This window comes from Salmo trutta, chromosome 12, assembly GCF_901001165.1.
Source record: "Salmo trutta chromosome 12, fSalTru1.1, whole genome shotgun sequence".
Lineage (NCBI taxonomy): Eukaryota > Metazoa > Chordata > Actinopteri > Salmoniformes > Salmonidae > Salmo > Salmo trutta.
Window position 1 is genome coordinate 26,771,598 of NC_042968.1, and position 27,703 is coordinate 26,799,300.

Consider the following 27,703-nt stretch of genomic DNA (forward strand, 5'->3'; position numbering starts at 1 on the left):
AAGGGTAACAAAGTGCCATTTACCAGTACCACCATTGAATGTGCCTAATGAGAGGCCAATACATTGTAGATACTAGTCTATCACATGGTAAACCCTCACATGAATTCTAATATGAACAGAGAATGATTCCACTGGTCCGTAAATCATCTCACATTCGCAAATAGGACAGTATCTGAATGTGGAGCTCCAATCAAAAGACAGAAGAAGAACAAAATCAAGTCTTGTAACTCTGAACTCTCTTCCTTCAGTCCAAAGGACAATCTGACAAGCAGCCTTCAAAAGACAGCTCTATAAAGTATTTATGTCAGGGCCTGGTGTCTAGTAAGTTCAGACAGACACTGAAGAATTCATTAAAGGAGGTGAAAGAACTGTTAATTGCACCAAGTTTAAAATGAGGGAGGCCAGAAAGGAGCGTCTGCTCCGGTCTGCAACATCCCATCAGGGGAAGTAAATCAAACTGTCTGTCTTTAGTGATGACACTACAGATGCACAAACAACAAGGAGAATAGAAGAAAACACAAAGCTAACAGATTTCATCACACACACACAGACAGGGGTCTGGCCGATATTTTCTAAACCAACACACGTTTGAAGGAACATGATTCTGTTTGGTACATACGTTCATGAATAAATTCAAGATAAATCTGAAGATAATAATCACTATGATGAAAATGAAGATCAGCGTCATTGGCAACACTTGATGATTATGGAATTATTATTATGGAACTGGAGATAATACTAATCGTGAAGACAACAACACTGTACATGATTCCACCTCAATTCTCTATCATTTAATGACTTTAAAGACTTACTGTGTATGCAACTTCTATTGTTCTACTGCTGTGAACAAGGCCTCATCATCACACACTATAGAGGTTTCTCTAGTGAGGGAGTCATCATGTACTATAACGTACTGTAGTAGTGTTGTGTCCGTACCTGTCTCCAGGATGCGTCTGTGCAACAGGCCCGGGTGAAGGAAAGCCTCATCTTTACAGGAGCGGATGTGTGTTCCCACCAGCTCAGAGTTGGTGGCCAGGATACGGGCGCTCTCTTCATTCAGGTTCACCCCCGCCATGGACGCCACATCGTTAATGTCATCATCATCCCTGGAAACAAACAGATGGAGGATTCATTTTTTAAGGGCTCTACAGATGTAGTTTGTTTTTGCAAACTTGTAGTGTTTTTGAGTTTTAAAAAGAAATCTAAAGTTGTCATTTCCACTTAGAAATGTCAGACTTGTTTTGCCCTCATGAAAAATGTATCTACCCCTACAAAAATGGCAATGAATTATAATCCACATAATAATTCAAATGTCCTGTTACTGCAGGACTATTTTCCTGCTGTAGCAAACTGGCTCAAATTAAGATCCTACATCTGTACATTAGCTCTTACAACAATGTCTGTATAAAACAATATTGTATGTGTCCTTTTTACAGTATTAGTTTGCATGTCCCTATAGACAATTACAGGGCTGTTCATGTGGAAAACTGACAGATTTTCTCATTTCATTCAAGGTGCAATCGTACAGGGAATGTAGTGTATGCACTTGCATTGTCATGATTCAGAGGTGTATAAGCTGCTCATAATAATACACTATTTTAAAAGGTTTTATTCCATCCAGAGTCCATTTGAGTCAGGATATAGTAGGATTGACAACGTTTGGATGGCGGGGAGCTGGGTAAGGATGCACAGGAGGATTGGAACTGCTGTGTGATGAATCTGGCAATATACTAATATCAACAAACACTGTTTACAGACCACTCTGCTGAGAACAGCAATATCATCTAGTACTAGTCCAGAGGAAATATCCACCACCATTTTGATTCACAACACGAGCTGGCTTCTCAATACATTGTCCATTTTCTTAAATATGAGCTTTTTTAGAATTCATACATAGGTTTGGATCAGTAAAATGTATTAGATATCGTATTTGAGGTAAACAGTAACAAGGGGATAAAGGACCAAGAAGACCCATTGAGGTCAAGGTCCTCCCCAAGGATGACCATCATTAAAAGAATGGAGTGTCTGACCCAAACAGTTCACCTTTAATTGTAGGTTTTGGGTGAATCTGACATTGACAGTCGCCAGGCCTAAATCCTCTTTCCAGTCTCTATGAGTGAGTACCCCAACAGGGGAACGAGTGCTGTGGTAACCTGGTTGTGGCTGGCAATGCCCTGAGCTGATCATCCATGGAAACACTGCCTCCCTCCCTCGCTCGCTGGGCTGGAGGAACCACTGAGTGGCGGTGACAGAGGGCACAGAGAACCACAGAACACACACAGGGCAGCCGCTCACTGCTTCCCTCGCCCGTTCCTTCGCCTCCCCTCTAAAGTAATTGGTGTTCGCACCGCCAGCAGCCGCTGGTTCCGACCGTCAGAAGTTACGTATTGCGGGGGCCATGCATGTTGATGCTGCCTTGTTCTCTAGTCTCTGCCCGCAGCGGGCGGGCGTCCGTGTGGGAACACATCGCCATCGTCAGCGGCAGGCATTGCACCCCGCTGATGTCTTCCTGTTCCACGAGCACCTATATGAGTCCTGACATCCCGGCAGGAGGTTGACAAAGACGATTAGAGCTCTTTCCAGCACCAAGAGATCTCACTAGACCCTCTACTCACCCTGCCAGTCCCAGTCCTACTCTCTCTGAGTCTAATAATGAACCTCCATGTAGAATCTACCCAACAACACTCCATAATACAGGAGATTACACCATGTTATTATTTTATATCTCCCCTCCTACTGTAGGCTATATACCTTCCTCTTCACCACCGTCATCAACACCCAACACCCTGGCCTCCTAACCTCATTATCCATTAAATAAATAAACCATCATATGTAATGATGAATAACACATAAAGTTACACAACACAGCTAGTGGACATGGACATGCTATGTTGCTATGCAAATAACTCCCTTATTCCTGATTCTTAATAGCATAACTAGATGTCTCCTGTGTTTGCGGGGGGCTACAATCAAATGGAAATGCAAGACAAGGCTGATATTAAAAGGAAGGAATTAGTTATGAAACGCATAACAAAAAGACTGCTGAACAAATGTACAGTACCTTCTCCTCTCACTAATAAAGGTGAGATATAATTAGGTTCCACTATGGAGGAAAAGACACCTCTCAATGATCGGTTTGGCTTTGCTGCGGGACATGACACCCAGAGCAACATGAATACATATGCATGTATTTTCCATATCCAGACTGGATGGGAGAGAGGGCACGCCATAGGTGGGGAGTTGGATTGCTCTGCCATTTAGAAGGAGCATGTGTATGTGTGTGGCGTGTGTGGAATGGGAGCATCCAGTCAGGGAAGAGCCAGGATCGTCTCTGATACCTCCCCCCAGAGAGTGCCCCCTGTGCCAAGGTAGGGGTCGTCCACCGAGCCATCTGAGTGACTAACACCCCTGAGACCCCTCCATGTAGCTAGTCATACCTCACAGTGAGTGAGACACACACACAGTCACACACACACAGTCACACACACAGGCTCAGGCCACTCCAGCTTCCTTAGTTCCTCAATGTGCACTACAGCCTGTCGCTTTAGACAATGCTGACTGCTGCCAATATGTATCAAAGCCAGTGTACTGTAGTTTAAGCACGTTCCCTCTCTGTGTGTCCGGCCTGGTCTGGATGTGAATGAGCTGGATGGGGCCGGGGTAGAGGAACGTATGTCCCAGACCAGACATAGAGTTGAGGGGCAGGAGGATTTGGGGGAATGATGGTGAGCTCACCGCTGGCATTTTAACCTTTATTTAACTAGGCAAGTCAGTTAAGAACAAATTCTTAATTACAATGACGGCCTACCGGGAAACAGTGGGTTAACTACCTTGTTCAGGGGCAGAACGACAGATTTTTACCTTAACAGCTCGGGATTCGATCCAGCAACCTTTCGGTTACTGGCCCAACGCTCTAACCACTAGGCTACCTGCCACGGCATTGGGCTGATGGGGCTGACTTCTGAGACGGCTGAGGGCTGAGAACTAGGGGATGAGGGCCGGCTGTGATTAAAGCGGATGTTGGGTGTTTACAGAAAGCATGGAGGGCGAGATCAGCTGCTTCCACTCAGCACTGTAAACCTACGCTGTGGCTGCCTGTCTGTCTGTCAGTCTGTCAGTGGTCACCACAGCAGAGCACACTGGAACTCACCGGGAACCCCACAGGCCCTGCGGTCTGAACACAACACAGCACAACACAACACAGCGCAACACATCACAACACAGCACAGAACATAACGTAACGCAACACAACACATCCCAACACAGCACATAACGTAACGCAACACAACACAACGCAACACAGCACAGCACAGCACAGCGCAACACAGCACAGAACATAACGTAACGCAACAGAACACATCACAACATAGCACATAACGCAACGCAACACAACACAGCACATCCCAACACAGCACATAACACAACACAACATATCGCAACACATCACATAACACAGCACAACAACAGAGCACAACACATCACATAACACAGCACAACAACAGAGCACAACACATCACATAACACAGCACAACAACAGAGCACAACACATCACAACACAGCACATAACGCAACGCAACACAACACATAACACAACACAGCACATCCCAACACAGCACATAACACAACACAACACATCGCAACACATCACATAACACAGCACAACAACAGAGCACAACACATCACATAACACAGCACAACAACAGAGCACAACACATCACATAACACAGCACAACAGAGCACAACACATCACATAACACAGCACAACACAACAGAGCACAACACAACACAGCACAACACAACACATCACAACAGATAAATAAATACATAGGTCAGGTGGAGACACTAGAGGGGTTATGCCTGGTTGATTATATTTGGACCATGTTTGACTGGTTACAAACTGAATCTCTGAGATCATAGTCTATTCAACCCCTATCCACTTAGCTATTCAACCCTAGCATTATATTCTTCACAAAGGGAAACAATACAAATCTGATGTTACACAAAACACCATCTACATAGCACAACACAGGGGAGTGGAAGGAGGGGGGAGTATTTAAGATCAAACACAGGAAACTAAAAAAATGCCTACAGTATAATCTCAGTATCATCACTATTTTAAGGAGGGGGGAGACTCCCACCATCCCTCCCCATTTCTGGCCTATTGCGCACCCATGCTGGGAGGGAGTGGCTGAGAGTGCTCTGAGGTGAGAGGATATACACACGCCACAGGGCTCTGTTCCAACATGCTCTTATGTCCTCAGGAGGGGAACAGTATAGAGGTACATACAGCCCTGCCCTACCAGGGACTACTACACTACACAGCGAGGTGTAGTCCATGTCAACAAGCAGAGTAGAGGGGGTAGTGCCGGTGAGGATATATGAACCCTATTTGATTGAGCTGACATGAAACCAGTGTGTAGCCTATGTACTGTATGGTTAGCCAGTATAGTGGACTGCTAGGGCAGGGAGGCAATGCGTGGTTTGTGTAAACACGGAGGCAGAAGCACCAGAGGGAAAAGGTTGTCAGTAACAAGCAGCCCTGACAGCTTAATTATCAAGGCCACTAAAGATTTATTGGTTTATCAATCAGGGCCCGGGGCGGCTACTTTCCCCTCAGGAGGGGAAGCCATTACCATGAACCCGGTGGCCTAATATGGGCTCGGAGTCAGTGGTGTAAAGTAACTAAGTAAAAATACTTTGAAGTACTATTTAAGTATTTTGGGGGGTATCTGTACTTTACTTTTACTCTCCTACATTCCTAAATAAAATGATGCTTTTTTTACTCCTTACATTTTCCCTGACACCCAAAAGTACTCGTTACATTTTGAATGCGTAGCAGGACAGGAAAATGTACATACATACGCACGCACACACAAACTGCGATGTGCTCGCAATCACGCATGTTCACACACACATAAGGGCCTATACTTATAGGTCACATCGTAAAGATCATTTTTCATGAAGACGTTTTTTACAAAGATAAAACGAGCTGAAGAACCTGGAGAGAGGGTGGGAGCAACCATAAACATCTATACTAACAGGGGGTAACCATAAACATCTATATTAACAGGGGGCAACCATAAACATCTATATTAACAGGGAGCAACCATAAACATCTATATTAACAGGGAGCAACCATAAACATCTATATTAACAGGGGGTAACCATAAACATCTATATTAACAGGGGGTAACCATAAACATCTATATTAACAGGGGGTAACCATAAACATCTATATTAACAGGGAGCAACCATAAACATCTATATTAACAGGGGGTAACCATAAACATCTATACTAACAGGGGGTAACCATAAACATCTATATTAACAGGGGGCAACCATAAACATCTATATTAACAGGGAGCAACCATAAACATCTATATTAACAGGGAGCAACCATAAACATCTATATTAACAGGGGGTAACCATAAACATCTATATTAACAGGGGGCAACCATAAACATCTATATTAACAGGGGGTAACCATAAACATCTATATTAACAGGGAGCAACCATAAACATCTATATTAACAGGGGGTAACCATAAACATCTATATTAACAGGGGGTAACCATAAACATCTATATTAACAGGGGGTAACCATAAACATCTATATTAACAGGGAGCAACCATAAACATCTATACTAACAGGGGGTAACCATAAACATCTATATTAACAGGGAGCAACCATAAACATCTATATTAACAGGGGGTAACCATAAACATCTATACTAACAGGGGGCAACCATAAACATCTATATTAACAGGGGGTAACCATAAACATCTATATTAACAGGGGGTAACCATAAACATCTATATTAACAGGGAGCAACCATAAACATCTATATTAACAGGGGGTAACCATAAACATCTATACTAACAGGGGGTAACCATAAACATCTATATTAACAGGGGGCAACCATAAACATCTATATTAACAGGGAGCAACCATAAACATCTATATTAACAGGGGGTAACCATAAACATCTATATTAACAGGGGGTAACCATAAACATCTATATTAACAGGGAGCAACCATAAACATCTATATTACCAGGGGTAACCATAAACATCTATATTAACAGGGAGCAACCATAAACATCTATATTAACAGGGGGTAACCATAAACATCTATATTAACAGGGGGTAACCATAAACATCTATATTAACAGGGGGTAACCATAAACATCTACATTAACAGGGGGTAACCATAAACATCTATATTAACAGGGAGCAACCATAAACATCTATATTAACAGGGGGTAACCATAAACATCTATATTAACAGGGGGTAACCATAAACATCTACATTAACAGGAGGTAACCATAAACATCTATATTAACAGGGGGTAACCATAAACATCTATATTAACAGGGGGTAACCATAAACATCTATATTAACAGGGGGTAACCATAAACATCTATATTAACAGGGGGCAACACAAGTGTAGACAACATTGTGCCATTTTATTTAGAACAGGGTCATTAGCTAGTGTTGATCCATGTACATGTTTTCGATAATGACTTGTTCCTGCTTAACTTTTAGTAGTTCATTATCATTCCTACCAAAGAGTTGGAACAGGAATCCAGAGCATTGATGAGAGTATGAATTACTCTGAATGATCTATTGGCTGGGAGAGAGAGTGTTGCTATGTGACAGACGAAGAAAAAGGAGCGATAGAGTGAGACAGAGAGAGAGAGAGAGAGAGAGAGATGAGAGATAGAGGCAGACAGAGAGAGAGAGTCAGGCAGATGACAGGATGAAAACTCATGGCCTGAGCTGAGAGTGTAGCCTGTAGTCATCCAAGTTATCTTAGTGAAATGCTGCCCCCATGTGCTGGCTGTCCATAACACTCAGTAAAACTCCTTCTCTCTTCTCCTCCCTCTCTCTTTTCCTCCCTCTTCTCTCTACCTGAAGAGGTGGACAGAACCAGCGTTTTGTACCTGAAAGAACCGCCTCCGGGATCGTTCAGCTTGTTTTTCTGATTTCCAGAGCCCTTAACGGCAAAACCCACAGGACTTTTGCCTGCTTGGAACGTGGCTCCCTTGCTGACAGTGCCTGGGAAAAAACACACACACACACGAGTAATATTATTATGAGCTGTCCCCTCGTATTGTCATCAAACCTGCTCCTGTCTGAAGACTTTCTTTAACCATCTCTGTCACACTGGGGAGAGAAGAGGGAGACCAGGGGAGAGAAGAGGGAGACCAGGGGAGAGAAGAGGGAGACCAGGGGAGACCAGGGGAGAGAAGAGGGAGACCAGGGGAGAGAAGAGGGAGACCAGGGGAGAGAAGAGGGAGACCAGGGGAGACCAGGGGAGAGAAGAGGGAGACCAGGGGAGAGAAGAGGGAGACCAGGGGAGAGAAGAGGGAGACCAGGGGAGACCAGGGGAGAGAAGAGGGAGACCAGGGAAGAGAAGAGGGAGACCAGGGGAGAGAAGAGGGAGACCAGGGGAGACCAGGGGAGAGAAGAGGGAGATCAGGGGAAAAGAAGAGGGAGACCAGGGGAGAGAAGAGGGAGACCAGGGGAGAGAAGAGGGAGACCAGGGGAGAGAAGAGGGAGACCAGGGGAGAGAAGAGGGAGACCAGGGGAGACCAGGGGAGAGAAGAGGGAGATCAGGGGAAAAGAAGAGGGAGACCAGGGGAGAGAAGAGGGAGACCAGGGGAGAGAAGAGGGAGACCAGGGGAGAGAAGAGGGAGACCAGGGGAGACCAGGGGAGAGAAGAGGGAGACCAGGGGAGAGAAGAGGGAGACCAGGGGAGAGAAGAGGGAGACCAGGGGAGACAGAGCAGCATCACAACGTAGGCAGATCTCCCCAGGTTTGTATAGACAACATCATTCTGTCAATATCACTGCGCTTCACCGGTTCTCCTTACACTCCAAAACCGCATCCTGCTTGGAGACACGTTTTTTGTAGAGGCACAAGGACTGCCAGAGTGAATTTAAACTTGATTTTAACAGGCATGTTCCTAGCCAAGAGGCACAAAGTATTTTTAGAAACTTTTCCCACATTCCAATTTATGGGCATAAAACAACCTACAGATATTTCACTGCAGGCAATTTGAGGAAGGGGCAAATCGAACGTGTATGCACCTCTGATCACACACACACACAAATACACACACCTGAGAGCACACCACACTCTTTGGGGACCAGTACGGTATTTAGGGGATGTTTTAGGGCTTGCTTCAGTGTGTTCAGTCAGTGTTTGTGAATCAGTGTGAGATGGTAGCAGTGTAAATGTTTGATGAAAGGATGGGGTACAGCAGGATAGGAAACACCTGTTCTCAGCTCTCCTATCTGTCTGGTGTGAGATAAGGATTCTCTGTAGTACCATAGGAAATATGTAACAAAGAATGGAGATACACAATAGTCACCTTGTGTTCTTAATGGTGTGATTACCATGGGCATCCTGACCTGGCAACCAGCGGTGCCCGCTTGCTTGATACCCTGAGGAGAGAGAGAGAGAGAGAGAGAGAGAGAGAGAGAGAGAGAGAGAGAGAGAGAGAGAGAGAGAGAGAGAGAGGGAAGAAGAATGGTAAATACAATTTAGACAGTTGACCCCATCAATGACAAGCAGGTCTTGTGACATTTAAATTGATTGATCCCGATTCATTTTGACATGAAAAAAGGTATCTCTGTACGGGGAGGGAGGAATGGGCCAGTGTGTGTGTGTGTTGGCATAAAACAACGGGAGGAGGAAGAGGAGGAACAGCAGAGTGAAAAAGTAAAGACAGAGAAGAGGAAAGTGGAGGAGAGGAAAGTGGAGGAGAGGAAAGTGGAGGAGAGGGAAGTGGAGGAGAGGAAAGTGGAGGAGAGGAAAGTGGAGGAGAGGGAAGTGGAGGAGAGGAAAGTGGAGGAGAGGAAAGTGGAGGAGAGGAAAGTGGAGGAGAGGAGAGGGAAGTGGAGGAGAGGAAAGTGGAGGAGAGGAAAGTGGAGGAGAGGAAAGTGGAGGAGAGGGAAGTGGAGGAGAGGAAAGTAGAGGAAAGTGGAGGAGAGGAAAGTGGAGGAGAGGGAAGTGGAGGAGAGGAGAGGGAAGTGGAGGAGAGGAAAGTGGAGGAGAGGAAAGTGGAGGAGAGGGAAGTGGAGGAGAGGAGAGGGAAGTGGAGGAGAGGAAAGTGGAGGAGAGGAAAGTGGAGGAGAGGAAATTGGAGGAGAGGGAAGTGGAGGAGAGGGAAGTGGAGGAGAGGGAAGTGGAGGAGAGGAAAGTGGAGGAGAGGAAAGTGGAGGAGAGGAAAGTGGAGGAGAGGAAAGTGGAGGAGAGGGAAGTGGAGGAGAGGAGAGGGAAGTGGAGGAGACGAAAGTGGAGGAGAGGAAAGTGGAGGAGAGGGAAGTGGAGGAGAGGAAAGTGGAGGAGAGGAAAGTGGAGGAGAGGGAAGTGGAGGAGAGGGAAGTGGAGGAGAGGAAAGTGGAGGAGAGGAGAGGGAAGTGGAGGAGAGGAGAGTGGAGGAGAGGGAAGTGGAGGAGAGGAAAGTGGAGGAGAGGAAAGTGGAGGAGAGGAAAGTGGAGGAGAGGGAAGTGGAGGAGAGGAAAGTGGAGGAGAGGAAAGTGGAGGAGAGGAAAGTGGAGGAGAGGGAAGTGGAGGAGAGGAAAGTGGAGGAGAGGAAAGTGGAGGAGAGGAAAGTGGAGGAGAGGAAAGTGGAGGAGAGGGAAGTGGAGGAGAGGGAAGTGGAGGAGAGGAGAGGGAAGTGGAGGAGAGGGAAGTGGAGGAGAGGAAAGTGGAGGAGAGGAAAGTGGAGGAGAGGGAAGTGGAGGAGAGGAAAGTGGAGGAGAGGAAAGTGGAGGAGAGGAAAGTGGAGGAGAGGAGGGTGAAGTGGAGGAGACGGAAGTGGAGGAGAGGAAAGTGGAGGAGAGGAAAGTGGAGGAGAGGAGAGGGAAGTGGAGGAGAGGGAAGTGGAGGAGAGGGAAGTGGAGGAGAGGAAAGTGGAGGAGAGGAGGGTGAAGTGGAGGAGACGGAAGTGGAGGAGAGGAGAGGAAAGTGGAGGAGAGGAAAGTGGAGGAGAGGAAAGTGGAGGAGAGGAAAGTGGAGGAGAGGAAAGTGGAGGAGAGGAAAGTGGAGGAGAGGAAAGTGGAGGAGAGGAAAGTGGAGGAGAGGAGAGGGAAGTGGAGGAGAGGGAAGTGGAGGAGAGGAAAGTGGAGGAGAGGGAAGTGGAGGAGAGGAAAGTGGAGGAGAGGAAAGTGGAGGAGAGGGAAGTGGAGGAGAGGAAAGTGGAGGAGAGGGAAGTGGAGGAGAGGAGAGGGAAGTGAAGGAGAGGAAAGTGGAGGAGAGGAAAGTGGAGGAGAGGAGAGGAAGGTGGAGGAGAGGGAAGTGGAGGAGAAGAGAAGAGGAGTGGAGTAGAGTGGAGTAGAGTGGAGTGGAGTGGAGTGGAGAGGAGAGGAGAGGAGAGGAGAGGAGCTGCTTCTGCGCTAATAGAGTCACTTCCTTCCTAGCATGCAGACTAGCTGTGGGACAGGCCTGAGGCCCAGCCATCCATTCACACCAGTTTGCTTCTCACTGCATATTTTTTAGCCTTGTTTTCCATTCCCTGACACATGCTATATTACTGTTCAAGGCTTGAAAAAGATAGAGGCCATTTCTCCCAGAGATCCCCTGCAGGGCCTCAAAGAGGAAAATACATTCAGCAGCCAGAATAGAGGAGGGAGAACCTCTGGCAAACCCACAACACAGTTTGAGGAAATCACAGGTAAGTTCCAGAATCGAAAATTGGGGACATTTTTGGGGTTGTTTTAGGAGCACACTATAAAAAACATACAGGGTTCCCTGGTTCCAAAACCTGAACCACGTTTTAGCTTCAGACTGGTGTTATACCAGGAGCTATAGTCTAGTAATTACAACTGCTTTGAATGTCAGACCTTTGGTGATTGAGCTGACACAGGATCAGTCTGGGGGGAGGGGGGGGCTGGCAGAGTCAGAGTCCGTCTCCTCTCCTCTGTGACTGTGCTCCACTACAGTAAGTGCTGTACAGCTGCAGCCACACACAGCAGCTCTCAAACTGACCCAGCTATGACCTAGTTACCTCCCCTCACCCACGACCCTCCCAACCAGCAGCAGCAGATGAGTGGTGCGGAGGGCACCACCACCACCCAGCCCTGTGGCCCGGCCCTGTGGCCCGGCCCTGTGCCCCGGCCCTGTGGCCCGGCCCTGTGGCCCGGCCCTGTGCCCCGGCCCTGTGCCCCGGCCCTGTGCCCCAGCCCTGTGCCCCAGCCCTGTGCCCCAGCCCTGTGCCCCAGCCCAGGCTACCCTGCCAGTCTGTCCTCAGAGGGGGGATGTCCCCGCCAACATCGGATGCCAGCGGGCTCTGACCTTGGGTAGTCTCCATGGAGGCCTCTCCTCTGTGAGCCAGCACTGTGCTCCATTGACTCACATGTGTATACACACACACCGCTGGGCACAGGCATAGCCATACACACACACAAACACCAAACATACACACACACATAAACACCAAACGTACACACACACATACACACACACAAACCAAACGTACACACACACAGGCCCCATGGGAGTGCACTGATCCAGCCCCGTGGCCAGCTGCCTTGGCTAATCCTCTGTATGGTCTGTGGTGTGCTGGCCTAGCCTGTCAGTGAAGCCGTTCCCCACTGGAACACATCCAGCTGTCTCAGTCTCTGAGCACTGGGAGAGACATCTCTACTACTGGGGCCTGGGGAACTTTACTCATTACTCCTTTGGTGCTTAGGTACATACCAAGACAAATGACCTTGGATTTAGTGAAGACGCAATCAAAACTTTGGAAATCTAGAACAAACACTTATTTACCCCACTGATAAGTAAGTATCAGAGTATTACAGTATCATCAACCTTAACAACAGAACCGTGGCCAAAACATGTTCTATTAGTTCTAATACTTCCACAGGGGGTCATAACCAGGGGTCATCTATGTTTGGGCCAGTGACTGTATGACTGTGGCTGATCTCTGTGACTGGAAGTGTGAGTGTAGAGACAGCTATGACTGTGAGTGTACTGTACCTACCAGGGCAGCTGTGTGTCCCTGGGCCCCGACACTGGCCCCCGTGGTGCTGACGCTGTTGGGGAGGCGGCCGCGGACAGCTGGGCTGGTGCCTGTGGTGGGGGTGGCCTGCGGCAGAGGCTGGATCAGGGAATGCTGAATGTTGAGCAGAGACAGCCGCAGGGCCGGGAGGCTTTTCTGTTGACGGGCAGATCACACACAACAGGGCTATTAACATACAGTACATAGTAAAAACAAGCCATTAAATGTTTTTATTTATTCTAAATTATCAAATGTGCAAATTATTATTACATTGTTGTACAAATATAGATATCATTATAACAAATAAATCTCCCAAATCGTGAATATTAAAATGACATGTATGCTCAATTGACAAGTGCTCATCTATTAGCCAAACATTTGGGACAAACACTCCAGCAGTAGACCTGAAAAATGTTTGGTCTGTGGCATATTTTGATGTAAACGTCCTAACATTGCATGACAACATGACTGTGTTTGTGGCTGGCTGGCTCTGCTCTGCGGAGGGAGGGCTGGGTGGCAGTGGCATGATGTGACACTCATCACGAATGGCTGGAGAGGCCTGCTGGCTACTGGCACGGACAGCTGCAGGGGCCACTGTCACACACAGTCTGAAGTCAAGCCAGGGGAGCGGCCCCTGCCCGGCTCACATGTGCTGGCCTCTCCACTGCCACTCTGGCTGTTTTACGTTCTCCACCTTTCTCCTGAAGGGTACACTTGCACACTTTCTTACATTGATTTTACAATGGTAGAAACTCCCTCCAGACAATGTTATCACCAACCAATGCTTTTACAGACATGACGGGGAGTGTCCAAATGTAGCCTGAGTAGATACAGTACAAACCTTGAGGAAGGGGACCAGGTAGGGCTGAGGAGACGACTTGAGCTCTGACTGCAGTCTGTTGGTGAACTCCTCAGGCTCAATCTTAGCATCCTGTGAGCAGGAGAAGAGAGGGAGGTGTTTTAACCCCTCAGCTCCTTGTTATGTGATGTGACACACTTGTACAACAGAGAGCAGAGCATGTGATTGAGGCGATGTGCAATGTGATTTCTGAGCACATTGAGATGAGGTGAAATCAGCTCAACGACGGGGTTGATATTGATTTACATTTTAACATCCCCCTGGGAAACATCTCATTAACAACTCTGAATAAATAATATCCTAAACAACAGCATCACTCTGGATCATGTTAGAGTTTAATGCTGCCATCTACAGATGAAGAAATACATTATATCACACAACCTGTCAATGTCAGAAATATTCTTCCTACACTTTTAGAAAAAAGGCTTCCAAAAGGGTTGTTTGGCTCCCCATAGGAGGAACCTTTTTGGTTCCAGGTAGAAGCCTTTTTGGTTCCAGGTAGAATTATTTTGGGTTCCATGTAGAACCTCTGTGTAAAGGGCTCTACCTAGAATCAAAAGGGTTCTATCTGGAACCAAAAATAATTCTTCAAAGGGTTCTCTTATGTGAACAGCCAAAGAACCCTTTTCGATTCTATATAGTACCTTTTTTTCTAAAGATTGTAGGGCAAAGAAAGTAGTATTCCATGTTTCTCTGTTGATAAGACAGTAATGTAGAGATAATGCAGAAATAATGTAATGATGTAATACAGTGGTAATGTAGAGGTAATATAATGAGTTAAGGTAGTGAGACTCACCAGTAGATCCTGGACCAGTGACTTGACATTTTTGGAGGTCTCAGGTGACGGAGAGTTGTGGGAAGCCAGCTTTATCAGGGTGGCCAAGAAGTTCTTACACTTCTTCACATTCTCCTGCATCTCCTAGGAAATGGCAAATTCAATAAGCATGTAAAGATATGATTTTATCAATAAATATGTAGGACACTTTATCTTTCAGTGTTTGGGGATCGGAGAGGACACCGGGGAAGAGTGAGTTAGTGTATGTACATGTGTTTGTGTGTGAGGCTATGCCCACTATGCCCAGCTGTGTGGGGCCATGGCCATGGTGGTGACACAGCCAGCCAGCTGGCAGCTGTGGCAGCACTGGGGCTTGAGGAGCCTAACCAGCCCAGAGGAGGCCGGCAGACTGGAGCAGAGCAGAGTACAGACCTGGGAGATGACAGAGGCTCCTGGGGCTGCAAGGGCGCTGGTCTGCGGGGGCAGGGCTGGCTGCGAGGAGGCCTGGGCCCCAGCCTGGACCTGGGGGGCCATTACCACGGGGGCCTGGGGGGCCATCACCACGGGGGCCTGTTGGGGAGCCGTCACTGCCACAGCCGGCGCCATGGGGCACTTCTGGAAGAGCAAGGAGCAGACAGAGAGATAAACAGGACGTGAAGGGAGCTTCCAGCAAGGCCACAGAGAACAGGAGGGAAACAGCACGGCGCTCCTGTCACATCGGGTGTCCTGACTTCTGTGGACATTGCTTAACAGAGAGGAGGGGAGGAGAGGGGACTGGGGGACTGGGGGAATTTCAAGCAAAACAGCTCCTCCCAAAAATGATGCACCTGACTAGAAAACCCTAAACATACCAGTAATCCCCCACCTGTGTCCCCCCACTGGTCTTGGACAAAACTATGTAAAGTGCCAGCTATACACAAATAATTCAATTTTGACTGAATATATCATTCAATAATTATCTCTCTACTCTGTTAAAAGGGTCAGATGGGATGCACCCACATTAGATAAACTTCTAGGTTTGTGCTGGCAAAAAGGTGAGGAGGAGGAAGAGGAGAAGGAAGAAGAGCAACAGGATGAAGGGATGGGTAGAAGAGGAGGGTCTGACAGGGATGGAAGGATGGAGAGATGGCAAGTTCTGTAGTGGAGAGTCTGCTCACAGAAGGTGGCGCAGGGGAGGAGGAGATCTGGAGGACAGGACTAGGAGTGGGAGAGGGAGACGGCACCATCTTGGCCTGGACAGGAGGAGGACATGGCCGAATAGCCTGAGAGGTCACAGGAGACTGCAGAAAATAAACAGAGAGAAAGAAAAAGAGACAGGGTCAGTGCAGGAGAGACAGGGTCAGTGCAGGAGAGACAGGGTCAGTGCAGGAGAGACAGGGTCAGTGCAGGAGAGACAGGGTCAGTGCAGGAGAGACAGGGTCAGTGCAGGAGAGACAGGGTCAGTGCAGGAGGAGGGCCAGGTGAGACAGGGTCAGGGGTGGGGGGATGAAGAAAGTGAGAGAGAATGACAAAGAGAGAGGGGACAGAGAGAAAACACAAAAGCAACGTGCCTTCAGGACGAGGAGAAGGAGAAATGCAACATGCCCTGAAGACGTGGAGGAGAAAGGTCATTATAGTAGGAAGTGACAGTAAATCACTGTGGATCCACAGGATGAAACAGAGAGGATCTGATCTGATCCAGAGAGGAACAGAAGAGAAAACTCTGTGATGCTGATGCCGAGGGTGAAGTACAGTAACACTATTCAATGGGAAGGACTAAAACAGTTCCTTTAATACAATGAGGGTCCCAACTAATATGAATGAATCAGTGTCCGTTGCTTGCAAATGTGCAAACTTGTTTTTTTGCCATATCGGTATGAAATATCTGTTATTGATTCAGCCAAGAATCCTATATTGGTGTATCCCTACAATTTGAAATGACTCATCACTGCACAATACTTTACTGGACAATCCAGATTATTGTACCCACTGTCAAGACAGAAGCCTCTCTTCACAGCACCAGGGCAGACAGTGAGAGGGAGGCTGGGCACTAACTAACACAGTACCATGCTGGTAGGAGGGCTGGGCACTAACTAACACAGTACCATGCTGGTGGGAGGGCTGGGCACTAAGTAACACAGTACCGTGCTGGTAGGAGGGTTGGGCACTAACTAACACAGTACCATGCTGGTGGGAGGTTGGGCACTAAGTAACACAGTACCACGCTGGTAGGAGGGCTGGGCACTAAGTAACACAGTACCATGCTGGTGGGAGGGCTGGGTACTAAGTAACACAGTACCATGCTGGTGGGAGGGCTGGGTACTAAGTAACACAGTACCATGCTGGTGGGAGGGCTGGGCACTAAGTAACACAGTACCATGCTGGTAGGAGGGCTGGGTACTAAGTAACACAGTACCATGCTGGTGGGAGGGCTGGGCACTAAGTAACACAGTACAATGCTGGTAGGAGGGCTGGGCACTAAGTAACACAGTACCATGCTGGTGGGAGGGCTGGGTACTAAGTAACACAATACCATGCTGGTAGGAGGGCTGGGCACTAAGTAACACAGTACCATGCTGGTGGGAGGGCTGGGTACTAAGTAACACAGTACCATGCTGGTGGGAGGGCTGGGCACTAAGTAACACAGTACCATGCTGGTAGGAGTGCTGGGCACTAAGTAACACAGTACCATGCTGGTGGGAGGGCTGGGCACTAAGTAACACAGTACCATGCTGGTGGGAGGGCTGGGCACTAAGTAACACAGTACCATGCTGGTGGGAGGGTTGGGCACTAAGTAACACAGTACCATGCTGGTGGGAGGGCTGGGCACTAAGTAATACAGTACCATGCTGGTAGGAGGGTTGGGCACTAACTAACACAGTACCATGCTGGTAGGAGGGTTGGGGATGGACACTAAGTAACACAGTACCATGCTGGTGGGAGGGCTGGGCACTAAGTAATACAGTACCATGCTGGTAGGAGGGTTGGGCACTAACTAACACAGTACCATGCTGGTAGGAGGGTTGCGGCTGGACACTAAGTAACACAGTACCATGCTGGTAGGAGGGTTGGGGCTGGGCACTAAGTAACACAGTACCATGCTGGTGGGAGGGTTGGGCTGGACACTAAGTAACACAGTACCATGCTGGTAGGAGGGTTGGGGCTGGACACTAAGTAACACAGTACCATGCTGGTAGGAGGGCTGGGCACTAAGTAACACAGTACCATGCTGGTGGGAGGGCTGGGTACTAAGTAACACAGTACCATGCTGGTGGGAGGGTTGGGGCTGGGCACTAAGTAACACAGTACCATGCTGGTGGGAGGGTTGGGCTGGGCACTAAGTAACACAGTACCATGCTGGTGGGAGGGCTGGGCACTAAGTAATACAGTACCATGCTGGTAGGAGGGTTGGGCACTAAGTAACACAGTACCATGCTGGTAGGAGGGTTGGGCACTAAGTAACACAGTACCATGCTGGTAGGAGGGCTGGGCACTAAGTAACACAGTACCATGCTGGTGGGAGGGCTGGGTACTAAGTAACACAGTACCATGCTGGTAGGAGGGTTGGGCACTAAGTAACACAGTACCATGCTGGTGGGAGGGTTGGGCACTAAGTAACACAGTACCATGCTGGTAGGAGGGTTGGGCACTAACTAACACAGTACCATGCTGGTAGGAGGGCTGGGCACTAAGTAACACAGTACCATGCTGGTGGGAGGGCTGGGTACTAAGTAACACAGTACCATGCTGGTGGGAGGGTTGGGCACTAAGTAACACAGTACCATGCTGGTGGGAGGGCTGGGCACTAAGTAACACAGTACCATGCTGGTAGGAGGGCTGGGCACTAAGTAACACAGTACCATGCTGGTAGGAGGGCTGGGCACTAAGTAACACAGTACCATGCTGGTGGGAGGGTTGGGCACTAAGTAACACAGTACCATGCTGGTGGGAGGGCTGGGCACTAAGTAACACAGTACCATGCTGGTGGGAGGGTTGGGCACTAACTAACACAGTACCATGCTGGTGGGAGGGTTGGGCACTAACTAACACAGTACCATGCTGGTGGGAGGGCTGGGCACTAACTAACACAGTACCATGCTGGTGGGAGGGTTGGGCACTAAGTAACACAGTACCATGCTGGTAGGAGGGCTGGGCACTAAGTAACACAGTACCACGCTGGTGGGAGGGCTGGGCACTAAGTAACACAGTACCACGCTGGTGGGAGGGTTGGGCACTAAGTAACACAGTACCATGCTGGTAGGAGGGTTGGGGCTGGGCACTAAGTAACACAGTACCATGCTGGTGGGAGGGCTGCGCACTAAGTAATACAGTACCATGCTCGTAGGAGGGCTGGGCACTAAGTAACACAGTACCATGCTGGTGGGAGGGCTGGGCACTAAGTAACACAGTACCATGCTGGTAGGAGGGTTGGGCACTAACTAACACAGTACCATGCTGGTAGGAGGGTTGGGCACTAAGTAACACAGTACCATGCTGGTGGGAGGGCTGTGGCTGGGCACTAAGTAACACAGTACCATGCTGGTGGGAGGGTTGGGCACTAACTAACACTGTACCATGCTGGTGGGAGGGTTGGGCACTAAGTAACACAGTACCATGCTGGTAGGAGGGTTGGGCACTAAGTAACACAGTACCATGCTGGTGGGAGGGCTGTGGCTGGGCACTAAGTAACACAGTAACATGCTGGTAGGAGGGTTGGGCACTAAGTAACACAGTACCATGCTGGTGGGAGGGCTGGGCACTAAGTAACACAGTACCATGCTGGTAGGAGGGCTGGGCACTAAGTAACACAGTACCATGCTGGTGGGAGGGCTGGGTACTAAGTAACACAGTACCATGCTGGTAGGAGGGCTGGGCACTAAGTAACACAGTACCATGCTGGTAGGAGGGCTGGGCACTAACTAACACAGTACCATGCTGGTGGGAGGGTTGGGCACTAACTAACACTGTACCATGCTGGTGGGAGGGCTGGGCACTAAGTAACACAGTACCATGCTGGTGGGAGGGCTGGGCACTAAGTAATACAGTACCATGCTGGTAGGAGGGTTGGGCACTAAGTAACACAGTACCATGCTGGTAGGAGGGCTGGGCACTAAGTAATACAGTACCATGCTGGTAGGAGGGCTGGGCACTAAGTAACACAGTACCATGCTGGTGGGAGGGCTGGGCACTAAGTAACACAGTACCATGCTGGTGGGAGGGTTGGGCACTAAGTAACACAGTTCCATGCTGGTGGGAGGGCTGGGCACTAAGTAATACAGTACCATGCTGGTAGGAGGGTTGGGCACTAAGTAACAAAGTACCATGATGGTAGGAGGGTTGGGCACAAAGTAACACAGTACCATGCTGGTAGGAGGGTTGGGCACTAAGTAACACAGTACCATGCTGGTAGGAGGGTTGGGCACTAAGTAACACAGTACCATGCTGGTAGGAGGGTTGGGCACTAAGTAACACAGTACCATGCTGGTAGGAGGGTTGGGCACTAAGTAACACAGTACCATGCTGGTAGGAGGGTTGGGCACTAACTAACACTGTACCATGCTGGTGGGAGGGTTGGGCACTAAGTAACACAGTACCATGCTGGTGGGAGGGCTGGGCACTAAGTAATACAGTACCATGCTGGTGGGAGGGCTGGGCACTAAGTAACACAGTACCATGCTGGTGGGAGGGTTGGGCACTAAGTAACACAGTACCATGCTGGTGGGAGGGCTGGGCACTAAGTAACACAGTACCATGCTGGTAGGAGGGTTGGGCACTAAGTAACACAGTACCATGCTGGTGGGAGGGCTGGGCACTAAGTAACACAGTACCATGCTGGTAGGAGGGCTGGGCACTAAGTAACACAGTACCACGCTGGTGGGAGGGCTGGGCACTAAGTAACACAGTACCATGCTGGTAGGAGGGTTGGGGCTGGGCACTAAGTAACACAGTACCATGCTGGTGGGAGGGCTGCGCACTAAGTAATACAGTACCATGCTCGTAGGAGGGCTGGGCACTAAGTAACACAGTACCATGCTGGTGGGAGGGCTGGGCACTAAGTAACACAGTACCATGCTGGTAGGAGGGTTGGGCACTAACTAACACAGTACCATGCTGGTAGGAGGGTTGGGCACTAAGTAACACAGTACCATGCTGGTGGGAGGGCTGTGGCTGGGCACTAAGTAACACAGTACCATGCTGGTGGGAGGGTTGGGCACTAACTAACACTGTACCATGCTGGTAGGAGGGTTGGGCACTAAGTAACACAGTACCATGCTGGTGGGAGGGTTGGGCACTAACTAACACTGTACCATGCTGGTGGGAGGGTTGGGCACTAAGTAACACAGTACCATGCTGGTAGGAGGGTTGGGCACTAAGTAACACAGTACCATGCTGGTGGGAGGGCTGTGGCTGGGCACTAAGTAACACAGTAACATGCTGGTAGGAGGGTTGGGCACTAAGTAACACAGTACCATGCTGGTGGGAGGGCTGGGCACTAAGTAACACAGTACCATGCTGGTAGGAGGGCTGGGCACTAAGTAACACAGTACCATGCTGGTGGGAGGGCTGGGTACTAAGTAACACAGTACCATGCTGGTAGGAGGGCTGGGCACTAAGTAACACAGTACCATGCTGGTAGGAGGGCTGGGCACTAACTAACACAGTACCATGCTGGTGGGAGGGTTGGGCACTAACTAACACTGTACCATGCTGGTGGGAGGGCTGGGCACTAAGTAACACAGTACCATGCTGGTGGGAGGGCTGGGCACTAAGTAATACAGTACCATGCTGGTAGGAGGGTTGGGCACTAAGTAACACAGTACCATGCTGGTAGGAGGGCTGGGCACTAAGTAATACAGTACCATGCTGGTAGGAGGGCTGGGCACTAAGTAACACAGTACCATGCTGGTGGGAGGGCTGGGCACTAAGTAACACAGTACCATGCTGGTGGGAGGGTTGGGCACTAAGTAACACAGTTCCATGCTGGTGGGAGGGCTGGGCACTAAGTAATACAGTACCATGCTGGTAGGAGGGTTGGGCACTAAGTAACAAAGTACCATGATGGTAGGAGGGTTGGGCACAAAGTAACACAGTACCATGCTGGTAGGAGGGTTGGGCACTAAGTAACACAGTACCATGCTGGTAGGAGGGTTGGGCACTAAGTAACACAGTACCATGCTGGTAGGAGGGTTGGGCACTAAGTAACACAGTACCATGCTGGTGGGAGGGCTGGGCACTAAGTAACACAGTACCATGCTGGTGGGAGGGCTGGGCACTAAGTAACACAGTACCATGCTGGTGGGAGGGCTGGGCACTAAGTAACACAGTACCATGCTGGTGGGAGGGCTGGGCACTAAGTAACACAGTACCATGCTGGTAGGAGGGTTGGGCACTAAGTAACACAGTACCATGCTGGTAGGAGGGTTGGGCACTAACTAACACTGTACCATGCTGGTGGGAGGGTTGGGCACTAAGTAACACAGTACCATGCTGGTGGGAGGGCTGGGCACTAAGTAATACAGTACCATGCTGGTGGGAGGGCTGGGCACTAAGTAACACAGTACCATGCTGGTGGGAGGGTTGGGCACTAAGTAACACAGTACCATGCTGGTGGGAGGGATGGGCACTAACTAACACAGTACCATGCTGGTGGGAGGGCTGGGCGCTAAGTAACACAGTACCATGCTGGTAGGAGGGTTGGGCACTAAGTAACACAGTACCATGCTGGTAGGAGGGTTGGGCACTAAGTAACACAGTACCATGCTGGTGGGAGGGCTGGGCACTAAGTAACACAGTACCATGCTGGTAGGAGGGCTGGGCACTAAGTAACACAGTACCATGCTGGTAGGAGGGCTGGGCACTAAGTAACACAGTACCATGCTGGTGGGAGGGTTGGGCACTAAGTAACACAGTACCATGCTGGTGGGAGGGTTGGGCACTAAGTAACACAGTACCATGCTGGTGGGAGGGCTGTGGCTGGGCACTAAGTAACACAGTAACATGCTGGTAGGAGGGTTGGGCACTAAGTAACACAGTACCATGCTGGTAGGAGGGTTGGGGCTGGGCACTAAGTAACACAGTACCATGCTGGTAGGAGGGTTGGGCACTAACTAACACAGTACCATGCTGGTGGGAGGGCTGGGTACTAAGTAACACAGTACCATGCTGGTGGGAGGGCTGGGCACTAAGTAACACAGTACCATGCTGGTGGGAGGGCTGGGCACTAAGTAACACAGTACCATGCTGGTGGGAGGGCTGGGCACTAAGTAACACAGTACCATGCTGGTAGGAGGGTTGGGCACTAAGTAACACAGTACCATGCTGGTGGGAGGGCTGGGCACTAAGTAACACAGTACCATGCTGGTAGGAGGGCTGGGCACTAAGTAACACAGTACCATGCTGGTAGGAGGGTTGGGCACTAAGTAACACAGTACCATGCTGGTGGGAGGGTTGGGCACTAAGTAACACAGTACCATGCTGGTGGGAGGGCTGGGCACTAAGTAACACAGTACCATGCTGGTGGGAGGGCTGGGCACTAAGTAACACAGTACCATGCTGGTAGGAGGGTTGGGCACTAAGTAACACAGTACCATGCTGGTGGGAGGGCTGGGCACTAAGTAACACAGTACCATGCTGGTAGGAGGGCTGGGCACTAAGTAACACAGTACCATGCTGGTGGGAGGGCTGGGCACTAAGTAACACAGTACCATGCTGGTGGGAGGTTGGGCACTAAGTAACACAGTACCATGCTGGTAGGAGGGCTGGGCACTAACTAACACAGTACTATGCTGGTAGGAGGGCTGTGGCTGGGCACTAAGTAACACAGTACTATGCTGGTAGGAGGGCTGTGGCTGGGCACTAAGTAACACAGTACTATGCTGGTAGGAGGGCTGGGGCTGGGCTCTAAGTATCACAGTACCATGCTGGTGCCCCATGGTGCTACTGGCACACAGCCCACTCTGCCAGCCTGGACCAGGCTTGACACCAGGAGGGGATGAGGCCCTCAGTACTTACTTAATTACTTACTTCACACACACACACACACACACACACACACACACACACACACACACACACACACACACACACACACACACACACACAGGGCCAACCGAGAGTGGGGAGAAGGGAGACAGGAAAGGGGACAATGAGGAGGGGAAAGGGGTTAGATGAAGAGGGCCCCTCCCTCCGAGTCTCTCCTTAGGAGAAAGTTTTGAGGGCTCAAAGAATGTGCAGTTAGGGGGGAAGAGAATGGGGCTCAGAAGGGTGGAAGAGCCGGGGGGTGCATCGCCCCGCCAGCCATGCCTTCCTAACACATTCTCATTCACCAGCTAAAGCGTTGTTAGCTTTTTAAACCAATCAGGCAGTTGGATGATGAATGATTTAACACTTGTCGAAGGAAGGAGCTCGGCTCGAAATGTCTTCCGTTTTCCCTCACGGTCACAGGAGAGACAGACAGCCTGACAGAGGGGAGAGGAGCACCGGAATAAACACCATTCCCTTTCATATTCCAGCTCCTCTTCTTTTCACGTGTTGATGTTTATGTCAATGCTGGCAGCTCACTAATCTGCTATCAGTGACAGTTTTGAACTTTCGGTTCACTCTGAGCCTAAATCACTATCACAACCAACTCTGTAATACCTTGTTACAGTGTTTATCTCAGGATGAACCGGTAGGAAGAAGGGTAACAAGTTATGCAAATAAAAAATAACCGTCTTAATTTCTACGGCTCATGTGAAAGTAATTATATGCCAAGTCTGAGCCTACTGGTACCATAGTGTCTTGAGGTGCTAAGTCCTCCAGTAACAAATACGTACTTAGGTTATTACAATGCAATTACCATTTTACTTTGTAATTCTCATATATTTTATAATGCTATTATTTTTCTAATTAGTAACAATCCATTGACTTGCAATCACACAGAATTAGAGGCTAAATACAGGTATAATGACACCCAATGGTAATGAAAGGTATTGCAATGGTCTTTTGTTCAGCTGAATTTTGCAAGTCAAGGAAATGCTGCCCCCTGGTGGAATTTATATGTTATTGTCTGCAGGTACAAGACAGGATATCTCATATCAGCTCGTCAAATTGCCATTCCACAAACCATTTACATTTTACATTTTAGTCATTTAGCAGACGCTCTTATCCAGAGTGACTTACATTGCATACATTTCATACAATTTCATACATTTATTTTTTTCTGTGCTGGCCCACAACCCTGGTGTTGCAAACACCATGCTCTACCAACTGAGCTACAGGGAAGACTAAACCCTTTCTATTCAAAGCAGACACTTCGACAACAGAGTATACAAAATAAACTTTTGTTGAGCACAGTCAAGTTCAGCAGACACGTCTACTGACAAGTTGTCCAACAAGAGTCGTAAAAAAATATGACAATACAATATGGATTCAATACAATAAGCTTCACAATGAATCAGCGATGACACATTTTTTTATATATATAATTAGTTGCCTGTTTTGCATGTTATTTTGTCATTAATATGTGTCACATATCAGTTTGCAAACAATGTAAAAAACAAATATGACAAAATAAAGCCACATACAAACATGGTCTCTTTTCTCTTTCTTGAGTAAGGCAGTTCCAAAATGCAGGTGTTTCAGCCTAGCTCAGCTTTTTCTGTGGTGGAGCGGCAGCAGGCAGAAAATACAGAGCGTAGGCGTTGGTAATCTTCTCTAGTTGCGCTGTGATTAGCTCAGTGTTCTGTCACTCATGGGACACTACGTCACCTCAGAACCTACAGGGTGACCTAGGCAGTTCAAGCCCCCTTGGGTGCTGCCATAGATTTACATGATGAAGTGCCCATCCAAGAAGGCTCAAGGTCATTGGCCACATATAAATGGACTTCAAATCACGTTACACTACTTCTACCGTAGCTTTAATTGGACTGATCATGTCAACATCATACTTTCAAAATCTTAGCTAGCAAGCTAGACAAGCAGTCATCATTATGAATCACGTCGACAATCTACCGGCAAATCTTTTTCGATCATTGTCATATGAAGAGAAATGATAGATAAAACATATCGGTGATTATCGGCCATTGGGCATAAACATTAGACAACAAGTTGGAAATCGCAAATTCAACAATGAGTGGTTTGGAAGGAATCAGTGGCTAACTGCAAGCGTTTAAAAGCAATCACTATTTTACTTCCCCTGTCTGCTATTCGGTGGAGAGGGTGTGTGGTCCAAGTCTGGGTTTAAGGGTCTAATTTCCAAGCCGAAAAGGATAAACATTCACATGCAACACCATGGGCCACAAAAGGTTGAATACATTGGCCATGCTGTCAATCCAGCAGCATGACTTCTGCCGCGTTCAAAACAACTGGAAAATGGAAACTAAAAAATCTCAGCCATCAGTGAGTTCAAGACAACTGGGAACTCGAAAAAAAACGATCTCAGATGGGAAAAATAAGTTTGGAATGGTCATCCAACCAGGAATTCCAAGTCGGGAACTTGGGCCTCTTTCTAGAGCTCCGACCTGAAGATCACTGACGTAATGATTCAACCTTGTTTTTTCCAAGTTCCCAGTTGTCTTGAAAGCACCATAAATCCTGAGAATGCCAGAATTTGATGACAAAATTTGCCCACAAGAAGGACCGATGTGCCACCTTCCTGTTCAAGTGAGCACAGCACAACAATGGTGAGTCCAAAAATGTATTGTATGCTATTGCATAAATTATGTAATATGCCAGGGAGATATGTACAGTTGAACTCAGAAGTCGACATACACTTAGGTTGGAGTCATTAAAACTCATTTTCAACCACTCCACAAATTCCTTGTTAACAAACTATAGTTTTGTCAAGTCGGTTAGGACATCTTCTTCTTGCATGACACAATACATTTTTCCAACAATTGTTTACAGACAGATTTTTTCAATTCACTGTATCACAATTCCAGTGGGTCAGAAGTTTACATGCACTATGTTGACTGTGCCTTTAAACAGCTTGGAAAATTCCAGAAAATGATGTCATGGCTTTAGAAGCTTCTGATAGGCTAACTGACATCATTTGAGTCAATTGGAGGTGTACCTGTGGATGTATTCAAGGCCTACCTTCAAACTCAGTGCCTCTTTGCTTGACATCATGGGAAAATCTAAATAAATCAGCCAAGACCTCAGTGTTGGCTGTGTTCTGTCTCCTAGAGACGAACGCACTTTGGTGCAAAAAGTGCAAATCAATCCCAGAACATCAGCAAAGGACCTTGTGAAGATGCTGGAGGAAACAGGTACAAAAGTATCTATATCCACAGTAAAACGAGTCCTATTTCGTCATGACCTGAAAGGCCACTCCGCAAGGAAGAAGCCAACGCTCCAAAACTGCCATAAAAAAAGCCAGGCTGCGGTTTGCAACTGCACATGGGGACAAAGACTGTACTTTTTGGAGAAATGTCCGCTGGTCTGATGAAACAAAAATAGAACTGTTTGGCCAAAATGACCATTGTTATGTTTGGAGGAAAAAGGGGGATGCTTGCAAGCCGAAGAACACCATCCCAACCGTGAAACACGGGGGTGGCAGCATCATGTTGTGGGGGTGCTTTGCTGCAGGAGGGACAGGTGCATGATGGCATCATGAGGTAGGAAAATTATGTGGATATATTGAAGCAACATCTCAAGACATCAGTCAGGAAGTTGAAGCTTGGTCGCAAATGGATCTTCCAAATGGACAATGACCCCAAGCAGACTTCCAAAGTTGTGGCAAAATGGCTTAAGGACAACAAAGTCAAGGTATTGGAGTGGCCATCACAAAGCCCTGACCTCAATCCTATAGAAAATGTGTGGGCAGAACTGAAAAAGTGTGTGTGAGCAAGGAGGCCTACAAACCTGACTCAGTTACACCAGCTCTGTCAGGAGGAATGGGCCAAAATTCACCCAACTTATTGTGGGAAGCTTGTGGAAGGCTACCCGAAAAGTCTGACCCAAGTTAAACAATTTAAAGGCAATGCTACCAAATACTAATTGAGTGTATGCAAACTTCTGACCCACTGGGAAGGTGATGAAATAAATAAAAGCTGAAATAAATCATTCTCTCCATTATTATTCTGACATTTCATATACT

At 48.2% G+C, this 27,703-nt stretch overlaps 1 protein-coding gene across 2 annotated transcripts in view; it reads right to left on the reverse strand.

The window, feature by feature from the left end:
• The window catches only part of LOC115203276 (transcription initiation factor TFIID subunit 4), a 99,966-nt gene that overhangs the window by 62,411 nt on the left and 9,852 nt on the right, over nt 1-27,703 (reverse strand). Inside the window, exons 3-10 of one of the 2 annotated variants that reach the window (XM_029767827.1) lie at nt 15,804-15,926; nt 15,079-15,261; nt 14,668-14,790; nt 13,854-13,943; nt 12,995-13,168; nt 9,377-9,449; nt 7,944-8,058; nt 937-1,106 (exon numbers count right to left, since the gene is read on the reverse strand). In XM_029767827.1, coding sequence (XP_029623687.1) covers nt 937-1,106; nt 7,944-8,058; nt 9,377-9,449; nt 12,995-13,168; nt 13,854-13,943; nt 14,668-14,790; nt 15,079-15,261; nt 15,804-15,926 — 1,051 coding nt within the window. The remainder of the gene's footprint in view (nt 1-936; nt 1,107-7,943; nt 8,059-9,376; nt 9,450-12,994; nt 13,169-13,853; nt 13,944-14,667; nt 14,791-15,078; nt 15,262-15,803; nt 15,927-27,703) is intronic. The other variant, XM_029767828.1, reaches the window with a different exon arrangement.